Source organism: Aptenodytes patagonicus, chromosome 10 (genome assembly GCF_965638725.1).
Source record: "Aptenodytes patagonicus chromosome 10, bAptPat1.pri.cur, whole genome shotgun sequence".
Lineage (NCBI taxonomy): Eukaryota > Metazoa > Chordata > Aves > Sphenisciformes > Spheniscidae > Aptenodytes > Aptenodytes patagonicus.
The window spans coordinates 17503487-17525018 of NC_134958.1; the positions used below are offsets into that span (position 1 = coordinate 17503487).

General features: G+C 34.2%; 1 protein-coding gene across 4 annotated transcripts in view; it reads right to left on the reverse strand.

Moving 5' to 3' along the window:
• Positions 1-1592: 1592 nt before the first annotated feature.
• Positions 1593-21532, reverse strand: part of LRRC49 (leucine rich repeat containing 49) — a 54138-nt gene continuing 34198 nt past the window's right edge. For all 4 annotated transcript variants that reach the window (XM_076348310.1, XM_076348309.1, XM_076348307.1 and 1 more), the window contains 7 exons: positions 19604-19687; positions 14454-14605; positions 11402-11639; positions 9921-10106; positions 5661-5770; positions 4813-4966; positions 1593-2708 (listed from right to left, as the gene is read on the reverse strand). In XM_076348310.1, coding sequence (XP_076204425.1) covers positions 2502-2708; positions 4813-4966; positions 5661-5770; positions 9921-10106; positions 11402-11639; positions 14454-14605; positions 19604-19687 — 1131 coding nt within the window. In that variant the 3' untranslated portion in view covers positions 1593-2501. The remainder of the gene's footprint in view (positions 2709-4812; positions 4967-5660; positions 5771-9920; positions 10107-11401; positions 11640-14453; positions 14606-19603; positions 19688-21532) is intronic.

Sequence of the window (21532 nt, forward strand, 5' to 3'; positions counted from 1 at the left end):
TTCTATGTGAAAAAAACATATGCAGCCCAACATTAATCTTTTCTTCATTTCTAATAGCTGCCTAGCTACCCTCGCTTCAGCCATTTAGCAATCCTGTTATGAAACAGCTGCTATTAGTGAAAGTCGTCCAAACTGGCAGCATTCACAGACCACTGGGAATACAGAGCATTTTAAGGAGATGTTTCTACAACTCACAGTCAATACCCTCTGATGCATTTCACTTAGTTTTTTCAAGACCCTACCTTAAAGCCTCCTATCAGGATTATACTTCTAAAGCCTCAGTATCAGAATGTCTGGCTTTTCTCTGGATTTTCCCATGGAGAACTTCCTGTTCCTCTAGACCAATCCACCCTTCTTGAAACATTTTTTTCCAGTCTTTTATTGCTGCTGAATCTGATTCAAAAGGGGCCCATCTGCTCCAGCTACATCATCAGGAGAGTTCTGCACTTTCACACAGCTGCTGAGGTTTCTGTCCCCATGCAGAAGCTGGAATTGCTCCACCCACCCCCTTTGCACAGAAATGATGTAAAGGAACTGATGGATCCAAAAAACTTGTGTGATCATTTCTATACTGACTGTATTTCTATAATGTAAACTCTCCTTTTCCCACATTTTGCGGGGTCTTAATTTGTTCCCTTAATAAAATGCACCGTAAGACTTGAGAGCACAATTTTCCAATGGAAAGAAAAAAAAAAAATCCTATCAAATACACTAATCTTACTATAAATTCCATGAAGCAGTTCAAAAAGCCTGGAGGGGTGATTGTTTCTATTAAATTCTATCAACTGCTGGAGCAGTTTCTTCAGGACTTTTAACATTTCCTTAGAATTTAAGTGACTTAACCTTCATTAAATTCTGTAAAGACTGAAAAGCAACTACCTGCAAGTATGCTTTAGAAGATCACACATAACATAAACCAAATTGAAAATTACATTTAACAGTATGCATGCTATTGTTAACCCGTAACATGCTCTGAAAATGGATTCTTTCTGACAACTTAGATGCACCAGCTTGACCTGAATGCAAGTAGACTGTGTATTCCAAATACCTATGACCACCTGACTCCTGCTATTCATTCAAGGCTATTTTCAGGGCATAGAAACTTACAAAAGTATTTGCATCTCTGCTCTGCCAGAGAGTCTCGTCCAGGTAAAGTTTAAAAATAAACTCAGTTTTGAGCCACAGAAACCCTTGCAGGAAGTTCTTTGGTTATGAACATTTCTTTTTCATAAATGAGGTTAAGTAAAATAAGATCAATTTGAATTGAGTAAAAGAATGCACAAAGGTTCTGGATTGTTTTAGTTAAGATACAATGGAACTATAAAATTCAGTTTAAATGGCACAGCCTTCTACCCGCATATGAACACTAGCCATGGGAATCAGCTGGACTTGCTAACAGTTCTTAAATTCAATTTCTGGGCAGAAGCTGGCAAGGTGTTTACAGTGGAAGTTATTTACTATGGAACGTGTTTTTTCTACCCATTCACAGTTGATTTTGGGGGCAAGTTGTGTCTCATCTCTTCATGCAGCATTAAGACGAAGTCTTTTCTTTGCACACAGTACTTCTTTACAGTATCTGTGAAGGGCAAAAGTGAAGAATTTCTTTTTATTGATAACAAATATGAAATTTTCACAGTCACAGAAATGAATTACAACTGAATAGTAGTCATCAGTTTCCTTACCAGATGTAATGCATGCATTTTAGCTCACTTGACCTTGGCAAACCTCAAAGATTAATCATTACTAACAAAGAAACAAAAGAATTATATTATAAACATATTTTAACAGAACAAAAATAAAGCTTAAGTGAGTGTACCTTGAATTCATATTTTACCTATAATAATTCACACAAACTAATACAAATGAAATTACTGAAACACACTTGAAATCAAGTTTGGGCAATTTGTTCAGTTGAGAATGAGGCTCATTAAATGTTGATATACTGAGCACTGTGATGGCGTTGATGTGAAAATGTGTTCTATAATCTCACATATTAAACAACAATAATAATAAGTCTTCATCAAGTTCAGGGTGTAAAAATAATTTATTAGCTTTTGCTCATAAAAAAATTGGCTACTATTCTTGATTTTTTTTTTTTTTAAACAGCAGCAAACAGTCAAAAAGGTGACAACTGAGAAGTGTTCAATAAAAAAATAAGGCAAGCAGAGTGGAAGTTTGTTCTTTAAAAATCAATGCTGTAGCATTACAGAAGCAAGGGTAGCAGAAAAAAATAAACAGGAACTTAGTAAAACATGACAATCACCAAGTTACTTCTATGCTATCTCATCACTTCAGCCAAGGAAGCGTTGTTAAAGCAGTATGCAAGTAAACTTTTATTTCAAAAATATCAAGAGTTAATTAAGATTTAAAGGCCTCCCTTTGGGGGGGGTGGGGGGGTGAAGTATGCCATAGTGATGGAAATTTTATATTCTATTGTTTTAAGTTTGTAAAACATCATAGAATACTGAAACCAAAAGCTTGCAAGACAACAAGCCTTGACTCTACTCTTTTTGATCAGTGATCCGCTGTAAGCAGAGTTTCATGTAGGAATTTTTATTGCGTATTTCTATTACTGCATCTCTGACAAGCTCAATGAACATTTGAGGCCAGAGCTTCTGCAACGACTCGTTTTTCATATTGATGTCAGCTGCTTCTTTCACTAAGTCCTCGACGTATGTCTGGCAAAATGTTTTTCTTTCCTTGATTTCCTGCATGGGAGAACCATTACACATTATATAAGGCAAAGGAAGAAAAGGTTAAACAAGAGCAAACCCAAAGAACAACCACAAAAATTTAATGAATTAAAGAACATAGTGATTAGCAGGCAAAGAGGCCATTGCACAATTTTTCCTGTTGGTCTGAAGTTGCATGGCCCAGGGTCTAAGTCAAGCTTTTATGAGTGTGGCCACAGAATCTTACTGTATTCATAATATTCCTATTATATTAATTAATTTATCTGAAATCCACTTTTAAGTAGTCATATAAATATCTTTTAACAGCATTACAATTTTTGTTGCTTTCTGGCATAGCAGTGAAAATTTTTAGAAATTATTAAGCACCAGACCACTTGCCTTCCTTCTCTCCGTTCCCTTCCCAGCTTTTCATGATTACAGTACAACAGTTGGAAAGTATATGTTTATCTACCTGCCTTAACAAGAACTAAGCATATTGTCACAAAAAAATATGCTAGTATGCATCCTTTCCACAGGTTCCCTGATGGACTCTGGCAAGTGCATGGTTCCTAACATGTACTACATTAGATACTGAAGTAACCTGAACCTTTAAAAAAAAAAAATTAAAAAAAAAAATTGCACTTTGTGCAATTACTAGCTCCGCATTTTAGTCACTCAAACTGTATTAATCCCTGTTTCTGCAGAGTTTCTATAAAATGCCATAATAAGTTTGAACAATAAGTTATACTGGTGCTAAATATCTAACCAGTTTGATTTATGGCACTGTTAAAAATGTTAGGTCATGCTTCAGGCCATCAAAACAGCAGTTTTCTTAAATGAGTGATAAAGCAGAGAAAATACTTTCCAGCTGTTTCATCTAAAAAACCAAATTACTAATCAATGACTCAGACTGTCATCTTTAGCAATAAACTTATTTCGATCACATTTATTATGTTAGTTGACTGCTGATGGGGAACTGGAATCAGTCCTTTTTGCCTATCTTACTGTTCACTCTTGTGAAATCCTGTAACATCTGCTACCACATACATAACGCTATAACAAAGGACAAGGTGTGAATTGCTGCAGTGAGAAGCGAAAACATATATATTTAATGGACTGTACAGATACCCAGCTTATTCTATTATAGTGCTTGTTCCATGGACAAGAGGAATGTCTCACTGTCTTACTCTATGCAATTCAAAGTTTTAAGAGCTACTATCACAGCTTTTGAAACTAAAATGTTTTCTTAATTTAATCTCTTCACACATGCAGTCACTGTCTCTTTTTTATGCTATGGATCTGAGATAACAAAACCACAATGCAATAACTGAATTCAGTGTGTACTGAAATTTATTTAAATTTCTTGCACTAGAGGATTTATATATTTCCACATAATCAAAAAGCAAATAACGGGACAAATGTGGGAAGCAGGGTGCATACAGCTAGAACTCACACTGATTGCTCAGAAACGCGATAGTGGCTGAAAGAAGCATATTCTTCCTGGGAACAATTTCCCTCTGCCCAAGCAAAAGAGTTAGCAGATCAGAAACACAAACTAAAACAAGCGTGGCTGATGCACTTGTCTGAAACAAGCCAGCTTGCAATTTTATTAATAATTAAACCTAATACATTTCCTATATATTTATTTTCCTGTAGCTCATTTAAAAGCTAGGAAACAGCTCTTTATTACTACAGCCTGCACTATCTCAAATCTTGTCTGAAGGTGTTCTTCACCAATTCATTTTGGGATATACTTTCTGACTTTCTAATTCCATTAGAAAATCCTAACACGTGCAATATTCATTTTTCTTTGTAAAAAACTGTGCTTACTCCTTGTATTTTACTAATGCAGGTACATTTCATTACAAATGTAAGGCTTGTAGGTAAGAATGTATTTTTGAGACTGTGGCACTATTCAGGAACCACTTCACTAAAGACAGAAACTGACCATTATCCAGTATTCTGGCAAAGATCAGTTAGATGAAATGTTTGATCATACATGTAAATATGGTAAGCAGTGATATTTTAAAACCACCATTCTCAATAGCACAACGGAAACTTGATATATAGACAAATTCCATGAGTAGTAGTCTAAGGTTATATAACAGAGGATGAAAGTATTTTGTAATGATATACTTACCTCAAGCTTTTCCATATGAAAGTCCTTTGTCATGTAATTCAATGTTGCTCGAGCTGTGCTTTCTCCTCCATTTCTTCTGTTATCACTACCTTCCTCACTTCCAATCCCAGATTTCTTTCCCTTTCCCTCCAGCAGACAATGGAATTGCTTCCTCCTGTGAAAAGATGAGAGAGATTTACAGTTTTAATTATTGGAAACTTTTTTTTTTTAAGTGCAGATGTTTCTAGTGAGGGTGGTTTTTTTTTTCTTTTCTCCCTTTGAACATGTACTTTATGAGCTTTCAAGTTTATTGCATCCTTAAGTTACTCAAAATACAGATGACTCTAGATACTCCTCCGTTAATTTGCTGCTATACAATTGACTTTTTGACATATATCACATTGCATCTCCTAAACAGGAAGTCTTGCAGCTTAAACTCTTAAGTACATCTCTACAGAAGACTAAAAATAGTCTTTTTAAGCACCTTTTTTCTCACAGCACCAACTCTTAAATCTGTTAACTGTTATAGTCACCCACTATAAAATACCCACTATAAAGTCAGTCTTCATCGTGAAATTCCATAAATCTTCACCAATACCAGTACAATTGGAGAATTAAACAAGCAGTGCATTTGTGTGCATGTGCCTTTTAATCTTACTCAGCAAACTTCATACAACTTCTATGAAAACCTCTGTCTACATGAATCAGGAGATGCTAATATTTCTGCAATAAGCAGAGAACCTATCTTCTGTAAGTTGTTGTCTGTAAAATTTTTATCTTTTTACCTAGAAAGAATTTATCACGACAGTGCGCAAAAGAATTAAACAATACATTCTGGACAAATTCCAGTTCTGTTCATTGTATTTTACCTAGATTCTCCAAATAATGAAAGCATGCGATAATGTGGCAGCTCAGAAGATGCTACATATGCCAGGATGCCAAAGAGCCTTTCTGCCATTACAATATCATTTTCAGTAACCTGTGAGGGAAGGGGGAGAAGGGGAAGAAAAATGTTAAGTTTCAAAATTGGCACATTCATATTTCATTACATATGTACATTGAGAATTAACTGAAATTTGTTATACAGAACACTGCATACAGATCTGTTCCAGGCATATCTTCAAAATGTAGATTTGCTTTTACTGGCACTTTAAATGTACGTTAAAAGAAACCAAATGAGGTACTTGTGCTTTTATTTCCTGTAATTCTGGAAACTTTAATGTATACACATGCTACCCTGTGCTTCATGATATTCTTCATGAAATGAGGAATTTTATAACGATTTTTTACATTGAGTATCTGAAGGCCAGACATATTAAGTCTGCTCCATATTGCATGCACTTACAGAAGGTCTACTGGAAAATTTTTGATCAAGTTATGCTGCAGAAATGAAAAGATTCTGGGCACCCACATGTGAAAAGATAAGTTACGGTCTCTCTTGTTTTGGCAGCATCATAGCGAAGACTTTATAGAAAGAGAGGCTTTAGAGAAGAAAAAAAGGGGGGGGGGGAAGAAGAGTACTATTTTCTCTGCATTTTTCAACCCCCGAAGTGTTCCTCCATTATACTTCTCTAAATGTCATCCATACTCTTCTGTCAACATTAAGTTACAGATGTCTCTTTAAACTAATTTTCAATGGTTGAAAAATTTTCAGGATTAATTTTACACTTTTCAGTTTTGTATAAAGAAGGTGGAAGGGGGTTATTTTTTGGTGGTTGCTGTTATTGGTTTTTGTTTGTCTTGGCTCATAACCTCTGGAGACCATGGCCTGTGTTTCTCCTGCCCTGATGGCCAGACTATGAACTGACTTCAACTGCCAAAAGTTTGTTGGCACAGTTTCTAGACTCCTGGCTTTCCACGGAGTGCAGAAGGAATCTTTATGATCATCTAAATCTGACCTGGATAACACAGGACAATGAAACTCACTCAATGACTTCTTAACTTCTGGAGCAAATTTAATTTCCGTTCATCTTATATTTTTGGAAAGCAAGCCATTATTAAATAAACTTCAATACTCACAATATTTACTAAGTACTTACAGACAATTTTTGTGTTCTGTATTATTCAAATGTGTGAGTAAAATGGAATTTTGATCCAAATTAACATAATTTTATTATATTCTTGCTTAATGTTTATAGACTATACAACCTACCCTTGCCTAAAGTATACTGCAACAGCATAATACAGGGAGAAATTCACCAGAGAAAACATAGGTCAGGAAATAAGAAATGTAAAGTCAATTCCATTTTCAGTGTTTAGATTTGCTCATTTTCACTTAAAATTAAATAAGTTTTAGTAGCTTAAGAGTAGATGACCCTGCTAAACAGTCTGTTCACAGAAACAAGGTCTAAAACAAAGAGCACGGAAGGCAGCTAGGGAAACAAAGACCATTGCAGGCACAAATGTCTGCTGGAGAAATAAAATAAATAAATTAAAATCACTTAAGAGAAGCATAAGGACCAGGTCAACAGACAGCCATGCTGAATACACTCTCCAGTTCACAGAAACTCATGCTCTCTATCTTACTCCAGTACATTGTTTGCTCCATTAATTACAAAAAGATTATAACAATATCACATAAATGTAAGTCTATTACGCCTGCTTCTTGCCAAGTACAGGAAACAGACACCAATGCAGTAAATGTGATGCATCTGTTATATTGTATGCCATACCACTTGGAGTAAAGCATTTTGTAAAGTTTAGTAACTTCAAACCTTGACAACTCTTAATTAATCTGAGATTACTATCACTGGGAAAGACTTCAAATAGTGTATCTCAATGAAGAGAATTTGCTTCTTCACAGTTAGTAAATGTAACAGTTTGACAAGGGAACAAAATCATTGTTAGGGAGAGACTAACGCTCAGCTTCTAGCCTGGAACATAACTGGAATCAAAAGGGGAGATTGGGGAGAAAATAAAACCTTCCTTATACTTTTTTTTTCTTTTAAAGTTTAAAAGTGCTAGAGTTATGCAATTTATTTAGTTAATTCAGTTAGTATATATTGCTTTTACTCCCCAGCTATATGTACCTCAGAGCTGACAACACGATAGTCTTCACAAACGTTGCACAACAAGTGATAATCAGAATAGCAGAATATACGCATTTCCCTTTCTGTCATCTGAATCTATTATTTAGGGCTGATCTAAGGTCTGAGAGCACGCTTCAGGGGTTTGTATTCTTTACATTGAAACAGGATTTTCTATTATTGATTTTAAAAGAAAAGGTAATATATATCTGCAAAGCTGAGTACCATGACTTCTGCTGCAGACTAATGAAAAACAGCTATCAGAGTTCATCTCTTGCTTGCTTGGCTATGACACTCTTCAAATGATTAATGACACTAGGAAAAAATTTCTGTGTGTACATCTTCATATAGTCTGGTCCGGCTGAAAAAGTTTGTTGAGGACAAAAAGTGTTCTTCAGTCATACATATTTAAGATTTGATATATGTCCTACATAAAAAGCATGCCATGCTACATGTAAACCCATTTACTAAATTCATCCCCAAGCAGTACTGAATTCAAAGTTTTCCTTCAAAGACTGAATTTGCTGACCTTGAGATCGTAACAAAAAGTCTACTTAAATTGTTATGTTATTTTCTTTTTTTCTTTCTTTCTCCATGAAGACCAAACAGGTAAGAGTTATCTTCTGTTTTCTTTTAATCTGAATCACTAGTGTCGATTTTGAAAATATGATGCAGTAAAAAATAAATAAACTTTAAACCCACATTCAACCTTTTTTCTTCCCTTTTTTTTTTTTTAATATATCAACTTTGAATAGCATGTTTTGTAAAGTACTAAATTCAAGGTTATTTTAAAGTTCTTGTGGGATTACTATCTTTTTTTTTTTCCTTTTCAAGATACTGTGCTGTTGGAGTGAGTCATATTTCCGTTCATCCTTCATCTTTTCTCATCCTTTCTCTAATAGTTTTTCAGGTAAGCTCTTTAACCCACTCCTGCTCTTCTGTGCAACTTTTAGAGAACTAAAACCAAGTAAACCACAACATTCATGCTACAGTTGTATCAGATAACAAGTAAAATATCTAATCCAAAACATATGATGATGATGACCAAATTAAACCACCAGATCTAAACACTAAAGCTATGTATTATTTTTGCTCTAATTAACTTCCATAACACCACTTAAACTTATTTAGCATTTAAAATTGAACATACATTCAAACATTGTGTTGCATCGTAACTATTCTGGCTCCCTTTATGATCAAAGCCCAAGTATAAAATAACCATTTTATATGCTTGAATAAATTTACTTTCAATTGATGTAAAGAGGAACGCAAACTACAAAGAATAGCAATATTAGTGTCCTAACTTCCTATTTATTTAAACATAAAACACACACCCACAAAAAACCCCCACACTAACGATCTTGTACATAGCAAGCAGGAAAAAAAAAAAAAGACAGACTTTTTCCTGTGATAGACTTAAAGGAGAAAATATTATTTTAGCTATATTTTGTAACACTGGAAAATATAAATAATCATATACTGTAAACTACTAAGTAGTCTGTCAAACGCACATTTTTGCACAAATATTCAATGTCAGCACTGTGATCATTTTGAACATAAGTGCTTCTTAAAAATCAAGTAAAATCGTGCAGTTCTTTAATTTTTTTTTTTTTTTTTTTTTTTTTTTTAGAAACACATGCAGAAATAGTAATAAAATGTCTTCCCTTCAGGTATATCCCTACCACTCAGGTATAGATTTGGACTGTCATTTGCAATTGCAAACATTTGAGACAATAGAATCATAGAATCATAGAATCATTGAGGTTGGAAAAGACCTCTAAGATCATCGAGTCCAACCGTCAACCCAACACCACCATGCCCACTAAACCATGTCCCTAAGCGCCTCATCTACACGTCTTTTAAATACAACATTTTTATGGCAACTAAGAATCTTATCAACTTTTCTAAGTCCAACAGTGCAGCTGGAGTTAACAAATGCACAGCACAAGAAATTATATGGTGAAGTCTACTTAAAATTTTTTTCCCCCTAATATACTGAGAGGGTCCTGCTCATTTTATAGCAATTCCTCTGCTTTTTTTAAAAAAAACAATGCTAATTTATCTTGTAAGACAAATAGTAAGGAGGAAGCAACATTGTCCTACCTTTACTCCATTTATCTTCTGTAGATTAAAATGGTTCAGTCTAAACAGAACATAGTATTTCCACAAAGTAAAGTTGACAACCGGATTGCCCTGAGGATCAACTGTCAACTGTTCAATGCGATGCATCTGGGCTAATGCATTGAATTGCTGCAGCGTCACAAGATTTGTCTCCTTAAACTTCAGGTGCTTAAAAAAAAAAAAGTCAAACGATAATAAGTTAAATAAGGAAACAAAATATGAACACAACAATTCCTATTATGTGCCACTCAATTTTCAAACTCAAATAAACAGCCTTTAGGTCTGCTGAAGCAACTGAACTCACTTCATTTAAGGTCTTTGTGGCAAAACACATCAATGTATCAACCAACTGGTGTATTACATATATTTAGAAATGTCAACATTACGAGCCCCTAAGCAATGTATAAACCCTTTCGTAACAGCACTAATATTTTCAACGTTACAAAAAGCAGTGATATTACCTGAGCACTTTTTATTTTAATTCTGCAAGTAAAGCAACTGCAACATCCACACATAAAAATAAGTACTATATGTTTTTAAATATTCTGCTTTTTTGGCCACAGCAGGCTAGCATTAAGTCGTACCCTCCTGTTTCTTTGAATCACGCCCTACGCTAGTGCTGCTATGAGCATGGTATATTTGGCTACACAGTAATATTATTGAGGGAAGGAGGAAAAATTGATGATGAAGATAAAAATTTAGTTGAGATTCTGCTATCCCCCACAAATTCCCCCCCCCAATGAAACAATTGTTTCATTGAGACAGGTAAATTTGTCTTAAGTTCCCCACAAATTTATCTATCTCAATGAAACCATTAAGTTCTGTTACACTTAAAACCATAAAAAGCAGGGAGCTGAAGAGGCACATCATCTGAGTAACAAGTTGCTTTATGTATGTCATCACTGTTTTACCATTTGCTTCAAAACGACTGATTTAAACATCCAAGAAGAAAAAAAAGTACTAATGGGACATCTCGTTTATGTTGTTTTGCTTCATCAAGAACTGAAGAATTCCAAGAGCTGTACTGATTTAGCCAGCTATTCTCTTTGAATTTTACCTCTCTCTTTTTATCCTATCAGCTATTTCATCTTTGAACTCACAACACAAATGAAGGTCTCCTGATACCATGGATCCATAACAATATTGTAGAATAGCAATACTGTATTTACACATCAGTTTTGCAACTTAAAAATAATCAGCTAGGTCAAAGGAATTAAGAGAAATAATAACTAGTCTGAAAAAAAAAACCCCACCATCCTGTGCGAGAATCTAAATTTAAGTCTTGATTTTTAAGAAGAATCAAGTTAAAGTTAGTATTATAGGATAACACCAATAAAATATGTAATTCACAAATGTTTCTATTTATATGAAAGCACTCAAAGATGACTATGCCAAATTAAGGTTCTATTAGAGAATACATATTCCATAGCTGTTCACACAGCTGAAATTTGAGGCATTCTTACCACAGAATTAGGAAATTTTATCTTCAGTTTTGTTAACACTTGAACAATTTCATCAAATTCTATGAACATAAAGGAGACTGCAACAATAATTCCAGCTGTTTGAACGCTCCAGTTTCGATCCAGGCACTCCAGCGCTCCAGCACCATACAAGCAAAGAGTGTCTCCCTCCACTTCCACTAAATGAGACTCAAGAACAGACAAGCCTTGTACTGCACTGCTCAATATTGTATCAAGAGACCTGTGGAGGAATAAAAATGCAGTGATATAAATGAGATTATTTTGAGATAGTAACATCATTCTATTGAATGACAGTCCTTTCATTTACCAAAACCCAACTGTCAAATATGATTGCATTTCTCAGCATTCATTCATTTGTAGTACCCAATCTGGTTCAAAAACATTAAGGGCTGGAAAAACCTCTTTCCATCAAGTAAGATTGCAAATGTTCTACTTCTTTGGCAGAAAAGCTCTGGGTGTATTTGAGTTGGACCGGGATTGGGGGTGGGCAGAAATTAAGAAATCACTCATATTTAATAACCTGCTCAAAAATTTTAACTCAGAATGCTAACAACATATTTTGTGTTGCTTTAGATATCTAAAAACAACTTCAAACAACGTATTTATTCAAGCAAAGTCACCTTCACATTCTTTTTGCTATATGAAATGTAGAAGTTATGACATGAGTAAGCACTTTAAGAACGGACAGTTGTTCAAATCAATCCAGGATAATGCTATTCACAGTACTGAACAGTTATTTTTATTCTTAACAATAATATCACTCCTTCCTCAAACCCATATGTCACATGATCTGATCAGGATATCAGGATTCCTTATTCTGCTTTGAGATGAGAATAATCTTATGGTTTATTATCCTTGTTTAATCCTTAATTAATAGGGATGAATAAGCATTTCTTTAAAATAATGTGAGCTTTCCAATTCACCAGAGTGATTTTAAAATTAAGCAATTAAGTCCAAGTATTCTCAACTCTCATCTCTGTGTCTTACTTCCAACATGATACATTCAGCTGGCTGGGCCTGAAGTGCACAGAGAATTCAAGATGAGCACTAATCACAGGTTTAGAAAGTCGCGTAATGATTGTTGCTATTTTATTCTTTACTACCTTCCTAGTATTTTTAAATGTATTTTGCTTTTTTGACTACCAGTGATCACTTGACTGATGTTTTCTTGACAAAATCAACCAAAACTCTAAGATTTCACTCTTGACTGGAAATATTGAGAGCTTATTTTATTGCTCTCAACATTTATTGCTTAGTCACCCATCTTGAAAATACCTTCTGAAATCCTTCACTATTATAAAACACAGTAGTAGATCAATGTCAATTTTAACTTAGAGGGGGTTAAAGAGCAATAAGGCTTCAAGGCAAAAAATGGCAGTGTTATCTACAGCTTCTTAATTCTAACACACATTGCCACATCTTCATTAATCTGTTTAAACTAAATATAGATCAGTGATATAGATCACTATCACACTTTCATTTCTCTAACCAGTCACGAAACAGAGAAAAATTCCAAACCTAAGTCTCCAATTCAGAAAATTAAATGCGCTGTAATTTGCATAAGAGAATTATAATATATGCAAATAAAGCACACGGTTTATTTTGTTAACATCTTGGGGGGGTTGAAATTTTCTATTTCATAAAAGTAACCACTTAGATTTCTACAACACAGTCTACAAATCTTAAACTACAAAAACTTTCACAAGAACATGGACAGATTTTATGCATTATATTTTATTACTGTAGATTTGACAAAAGAATCCTAACATTCGTGGTCAGGAACTACAAGGAACAAACCAACTTTAGTCACTGTATCCAGCATAAGCAGAGATAGCATTACACCAAGACCTTTCCTACAACTCCATGGAAAAAGTCTTAATATGTTACTTAAAAGCATGATTTCTCAAGCAATGAGAATCTGTTCATTAACAGGACAATGCTCAAGCTACCACAGTTACATTGACCTGGTCACGGGGGATGATTACTAACACTGAATTAAACTGTGAAGAAACCAAGAAGGCAAGAAAGCAGTGGCTAAACATATGTTCGGGGGAAAGCTTTGGAAGCACAAGAACAGAAAGGACTATAGCAATTTAAAAATGCTAAGAAAAAAGTGTTTCAAAAGATGCTGCACTCAACTGGAGATAAAAACCAGGTCTAGCCAATACTAGACTGAAACTCAGATGGGTTCTGTTTGTGAGAGGCAAAAACTTTATGCCTGTACCTGACATTTCCAGTGTTGATCAGGCACAGCAGGAAGCTGTACTTGCTCTTGAATTCGTGCAGACTATTTTTTCAGGCTTTTGCCTGAGCTAGCCAGGTTGAAAGTGTGCTAGTTTGGTTTTAGCCAATCCAAGGCACACATTGTTCATTAAGTTCCACATTTGGTTTTTAAATTATATAGAATGCCAGATGGCCACCTTTTAGACGCAAATAAGCAAGTCACAAAGTGTGTCACAAAAATAACATTTTAAACCAACAATACAATAATTACCTTAGGAAAAATTATCTTAGGAATAAAACTAAGTCAAAGAACTGCTATTGTTAAAATAGCATGGGTATGAAAGTGGTCCAATAAGAGATGCTGCTGTTCAAACTGAGAAAACGAATTCAACACTCAGTTTGTGAAACCTCTTGATACACAGAGAGGTTACAAACACTTGTAATGCTCGTACGTCCTCATTTTTATCATTTCAAGTGAAGGCAACAATCTAAGTTGTCAAGGAAATGAACAGCCTTAAGAAGGCTCAAGAATTCATATTTAACATTTCTTGCAAACGTGAAGTCCTCCCTTATTTAGCAAAATCACGTAATAATTAGCTTGCACTTCTTTAGTCAATGAGTTGCTGTTATATTACTTATTTAATATATATTACTTATTACTAATGGCCAACAGGTTTAATCATGAAGTAAAACATCTCTTCAGAATTGATTTGGATATATTACTTTTGATAATAAAATACAGTGAGATCTTGGAGGTGAGTAGTAACTTGGAATACAAGACATGAACAAGAAGTATTTCCCAATAAAATACCTGCTTTCTTCAGGAAATACATATGCAGCACTGCCATTGATCTGACAGGGTTCGTTATCTTTATCTTGGTTTAAAGAAGCTACGAGAGCTATTCGATTCTGCTGTATCTCCCACTGACGTGCAATATTACAAATAGTTAACCGTTTCTTCTCCTGAAACAAGATATAAAAGTTGTAATAAGTTATGACAGTGTGCAGTATCAACACACTTGTTTGTTCCGAAAGAAATATTCTGCTTAATCAAAACATTTTAAACGTTTTAAATTGAAGAAACTACTGGTGATTATGCATTAAACCCAAGGCATTGTTCTAGTGCTATTTTGCATAACTGCCAGCAAACAATGATTGCACAAAACTTGCAATAACAGAAACAAGAAAAGTAACATAGTAAATCCACAACTTGTGAAAGAATAAAGTTAAACTATTTAGTTTGGATAGCCACAGAAGTCTCATTTTGACAGTCTGGAGCTGCTTGTAATATGCCTCCCACAAAACAGGGCAGACTGCTTGTACTTTCCTCCATGCTGCTAGAGTGACCCTAGCACTTAAGCTAAGACAGTTATGCAACTGCTGTTAAGTCTTAGCAGTAATTGCAACATACTCTGCATGGGAGAAAAAAGTTTTCTTCTGAAAAATTGAAAAAGTCAATTTTATAAAAACAGAAAATGAAATTGCCTTCTTCATGATAGACATAAGGACTACAACAGATCTAAGTTCAAATTTTTGTAATTCATTTTTTTTTTTTTAAGTAATTTTTATATTCTAGACAGGTCTTGTCAACGAACCAGTATTTCAAAAGTCTATTATGTGCTTGTTCTTGTACAGTCATGCAAATCCTGTCAATTACCTACGATTCTATATATAGGTTATTATTCTATTATATCATATAGATATATATGATTTAATATATCCCATTTAGCATACTTTAAAAGGTTAAAGAACAACGTGCTTTGTAAGAGCTCATGGACTGACAGCTGAACTCTCATCAAATGAAAACTGCACAATATAAACAATATCAAAGGGTAAATTCATTGTTAGTTTCACTTCATTTGTTTTTTCTGAACCAGATCTAATTCTCTGGGAGTCAGCCATCTCACTGTTACACTACTCTCAATGAAACTCGAACAGCGACTTAGAATTTCTGAGAGGAAAATAGTATAGAGGAGCTTAGCATAAAACAAATTTATGTCCACAAAACATGGAGAAAACAGAGTATCAAAGCCAATGATTTCTTGGTTTATAATATCATACTCTAAACTGATGTTGCTATAGAAATGTAGCTTTCAAGTCCATACAAAGTAACAACCTTAATTTAAAGCTTCACACTCTTAGGAAGTATTAAAAACCCATGACATTCTAAGAATCCTTTAATTTCTCTTATAGACTTCAGAACATCACTATTGGAACTGGAATACAAACAAACGTCCTGATATTTTGGAATGGCGGAGGGAAAAAAGGTAAACCTGAATTTGCCCTAAGTAGTATAAACAGCAGTTCATAGTCAGCCTGTGTATTTGTCACTAATTTTACCTATAAACAGGGGAAGGATAAAAGGTGCATACCCTTCAGATGTACTAATGAATATTCTACTTGAATGCTATGAAATTTTGGATTGAAAGAGCAAGTACCTGTTAGCTTCAAGTTGCAATGATCTCAAATTGGGTCTAAAAGGGTCTCAGGCAAGGTAAATGCCTGTTAAGAATTATTTTCTTAGAGCATAAGCTCAACACCTTTATCACTTTCTTACCAGTGTTAAAAGCTCGTCTAATACCATAATTTTAAATATCATTACATTAGTTCCTGTCTCCTTTAGAATATTTTGTTAGGCTGATTAAGATACAAGAAAACAACATAATATTGATTAGGATTTAGAAGGCTGTACCAAAAATCCTGAAGTCTAGAAAGGCTTTATTTTTTTTAAATTGAACATTTACATTTCTGTTTTTAAGACAGACTCTATGGCTGGGGAAAAAAAATCAACACAAAACAAAGTTTTATTATAGCCCCTTGTTTCAAATAGGAAAAAAAAAGACAATTTATTTGACATGCCTATGGAGAAAGGCAGGGGACCAGGGTAAACCTATTTTTACAATTTGAAATTAACACTTTTGATCTATTAAGTTTGACCTATACCCACTATGCTTCTAGGTTTTATATATAAAAGTAACATGTGACTGTTACCATCACATTTTTATGTAATTCCTTTCACAGTGGGCGAGTTGTGGACATCACTGCAATGTCGTTCACTAAGAATGTTCCTCACCGTACTCAGTGTTGGAGATGTGAAGTGTAAAGCACTATAAATGAATATTTCTTTTAAAAAAAAACAGAAAATAGTAGATTAACAAAAAAAGGCAAGTGTTTCATCATCTGTGACTGCTAATTTGTGGAGCCTAAGAATTCCTTTATTCCTTAAGAATAAAGAACAACTGCATATAAATGTTTCACAGTAAAACATTTAATTTCTACATGCAAATCCCTCATGCTGCAGCTATTATACTCAGAGTAAACACCATGATCTGTTTCAATGACCGATAATGCAGAGATAGATCTACTAGACTTTAAATGCTGATAAAAATTATGTCCATAATTGTCTATAACTGACACTGAAAGTACATGGAAACTACTTTAAAAATTTTCTCCTTCTGAAAGTTTTTCCGTTTTAAAGAGCTCAAAACTCTATTTCACATTCAATTTGCCTGAAGAGTTATCTGGTTAGAGAACACTAAACACCCAGCATTTACAGACTTCAGTGATGACTGGGCTCCATGTCACAGAAAGTAGGGGAAGTTGAAATACTCAGTATTTTCTTCCAATCACATTTAGAAAATTCTGTTTGTCCTGGAGGGTGAGGGTCTCCTCATAACCTCAACTACCGTACAGCTCTACTGCTTTGTTAGCCCTCAGTTGTGGGCTAACGGATTCCTACAGAGATTTGAAAACTTGCAAGAATTCATTTTACAAAAAACAAATTTTAGAAGTGTGAAGATTCTGCTAGCAATAACTATTTCTTGTTCCAGTAAATATGAAGTTCAGCCTCTGTTGGAAAGGAATTGCATTCTCTGTACATTTTGAAGTGCATCTCAAACTTTCCCAGAGGAGTGGGTTTTAAGCAATAAAAAAAATAGTCTGGAAAAAGAAAGATGAAGAAACTCCATTGTTAGGGTAGACAAGTATCAGCGAGGGAAAAAGAAGTGATGACATTGCTGAAATTAACTTTTTTAATGCAGTGAATACAGGAAAACAGCAGTTGTTTGCTATTGAATGAGTGCTTATGATTTCATTTACACTGCATGTAGTTTAAGAAAGTTTGGAGGAAAGTGACAACAACAAAAATGGCAGAATATGATTCTCTGAATCTTTTCTTCAGATTTAACTATGAAGAAAATCCTATAGTTCGCAACTTTTTTCACTGGACATGGTATCTATGAGCTGAGTTGTTCCTTTCAATTCAAACATATGGAACAGGAAAAAAGAAGCCAGAATCATAACACACAAGAACATATTTAAAGAGGAAAGATATACAGAATCACCAAACCATGCAGAAGATACTGGTATTTGGCTCTTATGCCACTTAACTATTTGAAAAGAAGAAAGATACCTCTATTAAATTACAAAATCTACAATTTAATGTTGAAATCTGAGTAACAACGGCATTATACATTAAAAATATATTTTTTTCTTCTAAGGGAACTTTCCACTAGCAAAAGGCACTGAGAAACCTAAGCCACCAAGACAAACAATCCCTCTACTAGAATGAAGCATTACATCAATGGTTAAGAACATGAACCACAAATAAACACTTTCAATAAACACCTACTTTTTTTCTAGTCCGGAGACACAGTTTGCTTTTCAGCAGCATAAAATAACACCATGTGTGAATATTATTTACTAATTTCCCATTTCTTTATGTTACTAAGAACTGGCACCAAAACTTCAAACCTGAAGAGACTTTCAATACATCAGTATCTTACGGGGGGGTGGGACACCAAAACCAAACCACGACACTGCTTAAAAATAGACTCTATCTAAGACTTTTTTGTTATACTGATTTTTATTTTTGTTAAACAGAAAATCAAAATATACATGGATACAAATATACAGGAAAGCAAAATATATTCTTAGGCACTAGACATGGAATTCCCCCCCCCCCCATTCATATACTTATATATACATATATTTCTTGGGGTTTTTTAATATACTTAAAACATCTTTTAATATACTGTTAACATTCTGTTTGTGTCTTTATTTTTCAGTTATATACATTTACTACACTTCTTACGGCCTCCTGCAACTACTTTCAGTCTAATCCCCTTCATGAAATATGATTTTACCTAGGCAACTTAACAATATGGATACATGAAAATTGCTTGTTTGTTTGACTACCAAACTGAAAGAGCTTTTTGCATAACCATTAGCAAACAGTTTTAGGCACCTTTTTTTCTCCGAAGAAAAATGATTTGGAGACAAATAGTGATATTCACACAACAAATTGAATGCAGATACTCTTAGATCCTTGAACTTTGGTCTCCTATTAGCAACACAGGTCATCTAGTCACCAGCCCCATAAGAGTATTCCGGAGTGCACCTCAGTCTCCCCTGTTAGAGCTATTCCATCTCATGTATATAAGCATTAACCAGGCCAGGTGGTCTGGTAGATAAGTGTTCTTCTGAAAAAGAAGACAGCTGGAGTCTAGCTGCTGCTCCGACAACTGTTTAACTCTTTCTACAAAAAGGAAGAACTTCAACAGGAAAGAATGAAGGAAAAACTACTTCAGAACACCCTGCATGGCAGCAATTAGAGCACTCACCTGAAATAGGGGAGACCAAGTTCAAGGAATTTGAAATCACTGAAAAAGTCCTTTACTTTACTCTGGATTTACTTTATCTCTGGATTTATGAAAGTGAAGTTTGCCATCCTTCTACATATATCACAGTCATATATTCAACTGTGTTTTTTTGCTAAAGTGTAACTTGCATAGTTGACTGAAGAGAGTTTCAGTTGTGGAGTGCACTGTTTAAGCTGCAAAAAAAAAGTTTAAAGAGATAGAGGCATATTGGGCTATGTAAGAACTATAGCAAAAAATATTAGGATATAGATTATTGCTGTAAACTGGTTTACAGTAGGCTTAGAACAGCCACAGAAAATACCTTAAGCAAGGTCTGTTTATGACTTTCACGCTTCCTTTCTTCCTCTTTCCTTGCTGCAACAGATGCCATACGTCTTTCTTCTTCCTGGATGAAAAAGAAGAAAAACAACTTCATAAAAGGAAGAATTAATCAGGTTCTGAAAAGTATTACTGATAAATTATTAATATATTTTTGTGTTTGTATTTGAAATGCAATTTTTAATTTTAATACAATTTTAGGATTTTTAACATTTTAATGTTTCTAAACATTATAAAAACAATAAAATTAATAATTATAAATAAATCAAGAAATAGAGAAGAAAGATATCTACTCAGATGCAAATGTTCAAGATAAAGCAATTTACAACTAGTATTTGTAAAGGTCTTTGAAAAAAGTATAAAGCATATGGTGAGTATGACAGTGAAAAAGAACATTTTTAAATACAACAGCGCATTATATCTTTATAGTAGTTTTTGCTGTTAGTAGGATTTTTTTTGTAAGAAAAGATATAGAGCGAATGAGCTGAATTCTATTTACGTGCGAGTCATAATCGAAGATTGATTTTTATCATTATAAACTGTTTCCAGGGGCCTAATTTTCTCAGTCAGCAACAGAACTTGAGAAGAAAAGAATATTTTCAAAGTTCACTGTAGTACATTAACGTTATTTCTCATCAATATTATTACCTATTCAAGAAGAATTTTCAAGAAAGCCATTGATTCCTAGATAATAAAAGTCATGTAAGTGAAGATGCTTAATTTTCCTGGTACAGCAATTTAATGCTACGATACAACCATATTAGGTTGAATGCTCCTTGTTTACAGAAATCTAAATGTTCTCACAGCACGATATTTTTAGAACATATATTTTCCAAGTAACAAAAGAAATGTTCACCATGAAGTAAAAAGTGTAGAGTCCTTCCAACACAAACAATTGGGAAGCATACTTTAACTTATTTTGATTTACTTCACTTGCCACTTGGGTGTTTCTATTAAAGTATCTTTCCAGAACATACAGAAAGTGTTTTTATTTCCCTCAAAATAGAAAGCTCCTGTCCTAACCTTTTCACTTTCACTTTCCAGAAAGTTATGTGTTAAGAAAATTAACAAAAATGAACAGAAAACATCATCAACCATGAAGACATATCGATATATCAAAATTTCTATATAAATAAAACATGCTATGTTTAGAGCACTGTAAGAACCCCTAAGCACATGGGTCAATGCTTACTGGACGGTGAAATAAAACAGAAACTTCACACTTAGCATCGCTATTACATTTTTTAAAAAAATAATTTCCAAAGCATCAGAAGTTAGGTTCACATAGCAAACTTACTCTTATCTGTGTACAGCACCCCTGAAACCCATTGACACACCATGGATTTTGACATCAATCTGAAATGTGATTAAAACAACAGACTCCCAAATTGTTCCTCCATGACTTTAACCTAATACGCATATATTAAACAACAGGAATACCTTAATGCAGATTAAGGCATGAGGCTTTGGATAGCATAAGCTTCTCTAACCCAACTGCATACAAGAATTTCCCTGGAAGACTAATTGGAAAGCCCAACTTTTTTTTGTTTGTTTGTTTGTTCTGAAAGCAACTTCTGGCCTTTTGAGGGTGAAGTTTTGTTGGCAGCATCCTCTGCTACAGGACTTTTTAGTTCTTCCTAAACAGGGTATTACCAAGGGGCTGGTGTCATAGAATTGCAGAACAATCCAGGTTAGAAGGGACCTCAAGAGGTCATTAGTCCATGTTGAGGATCAACAATAAATAAATAATTAAATAAACCCACACACAGATACAGAAGGCCTTCTAGATCCCAATACGACAAAATACCACACAATGAAACCCAATACCTGAATGGGAAGGTTCAGGGTGAGGCTGTGAAAAAATCATTAAATAAACCCCATGCAGGTAATATGCCACGAATATGAATGTATA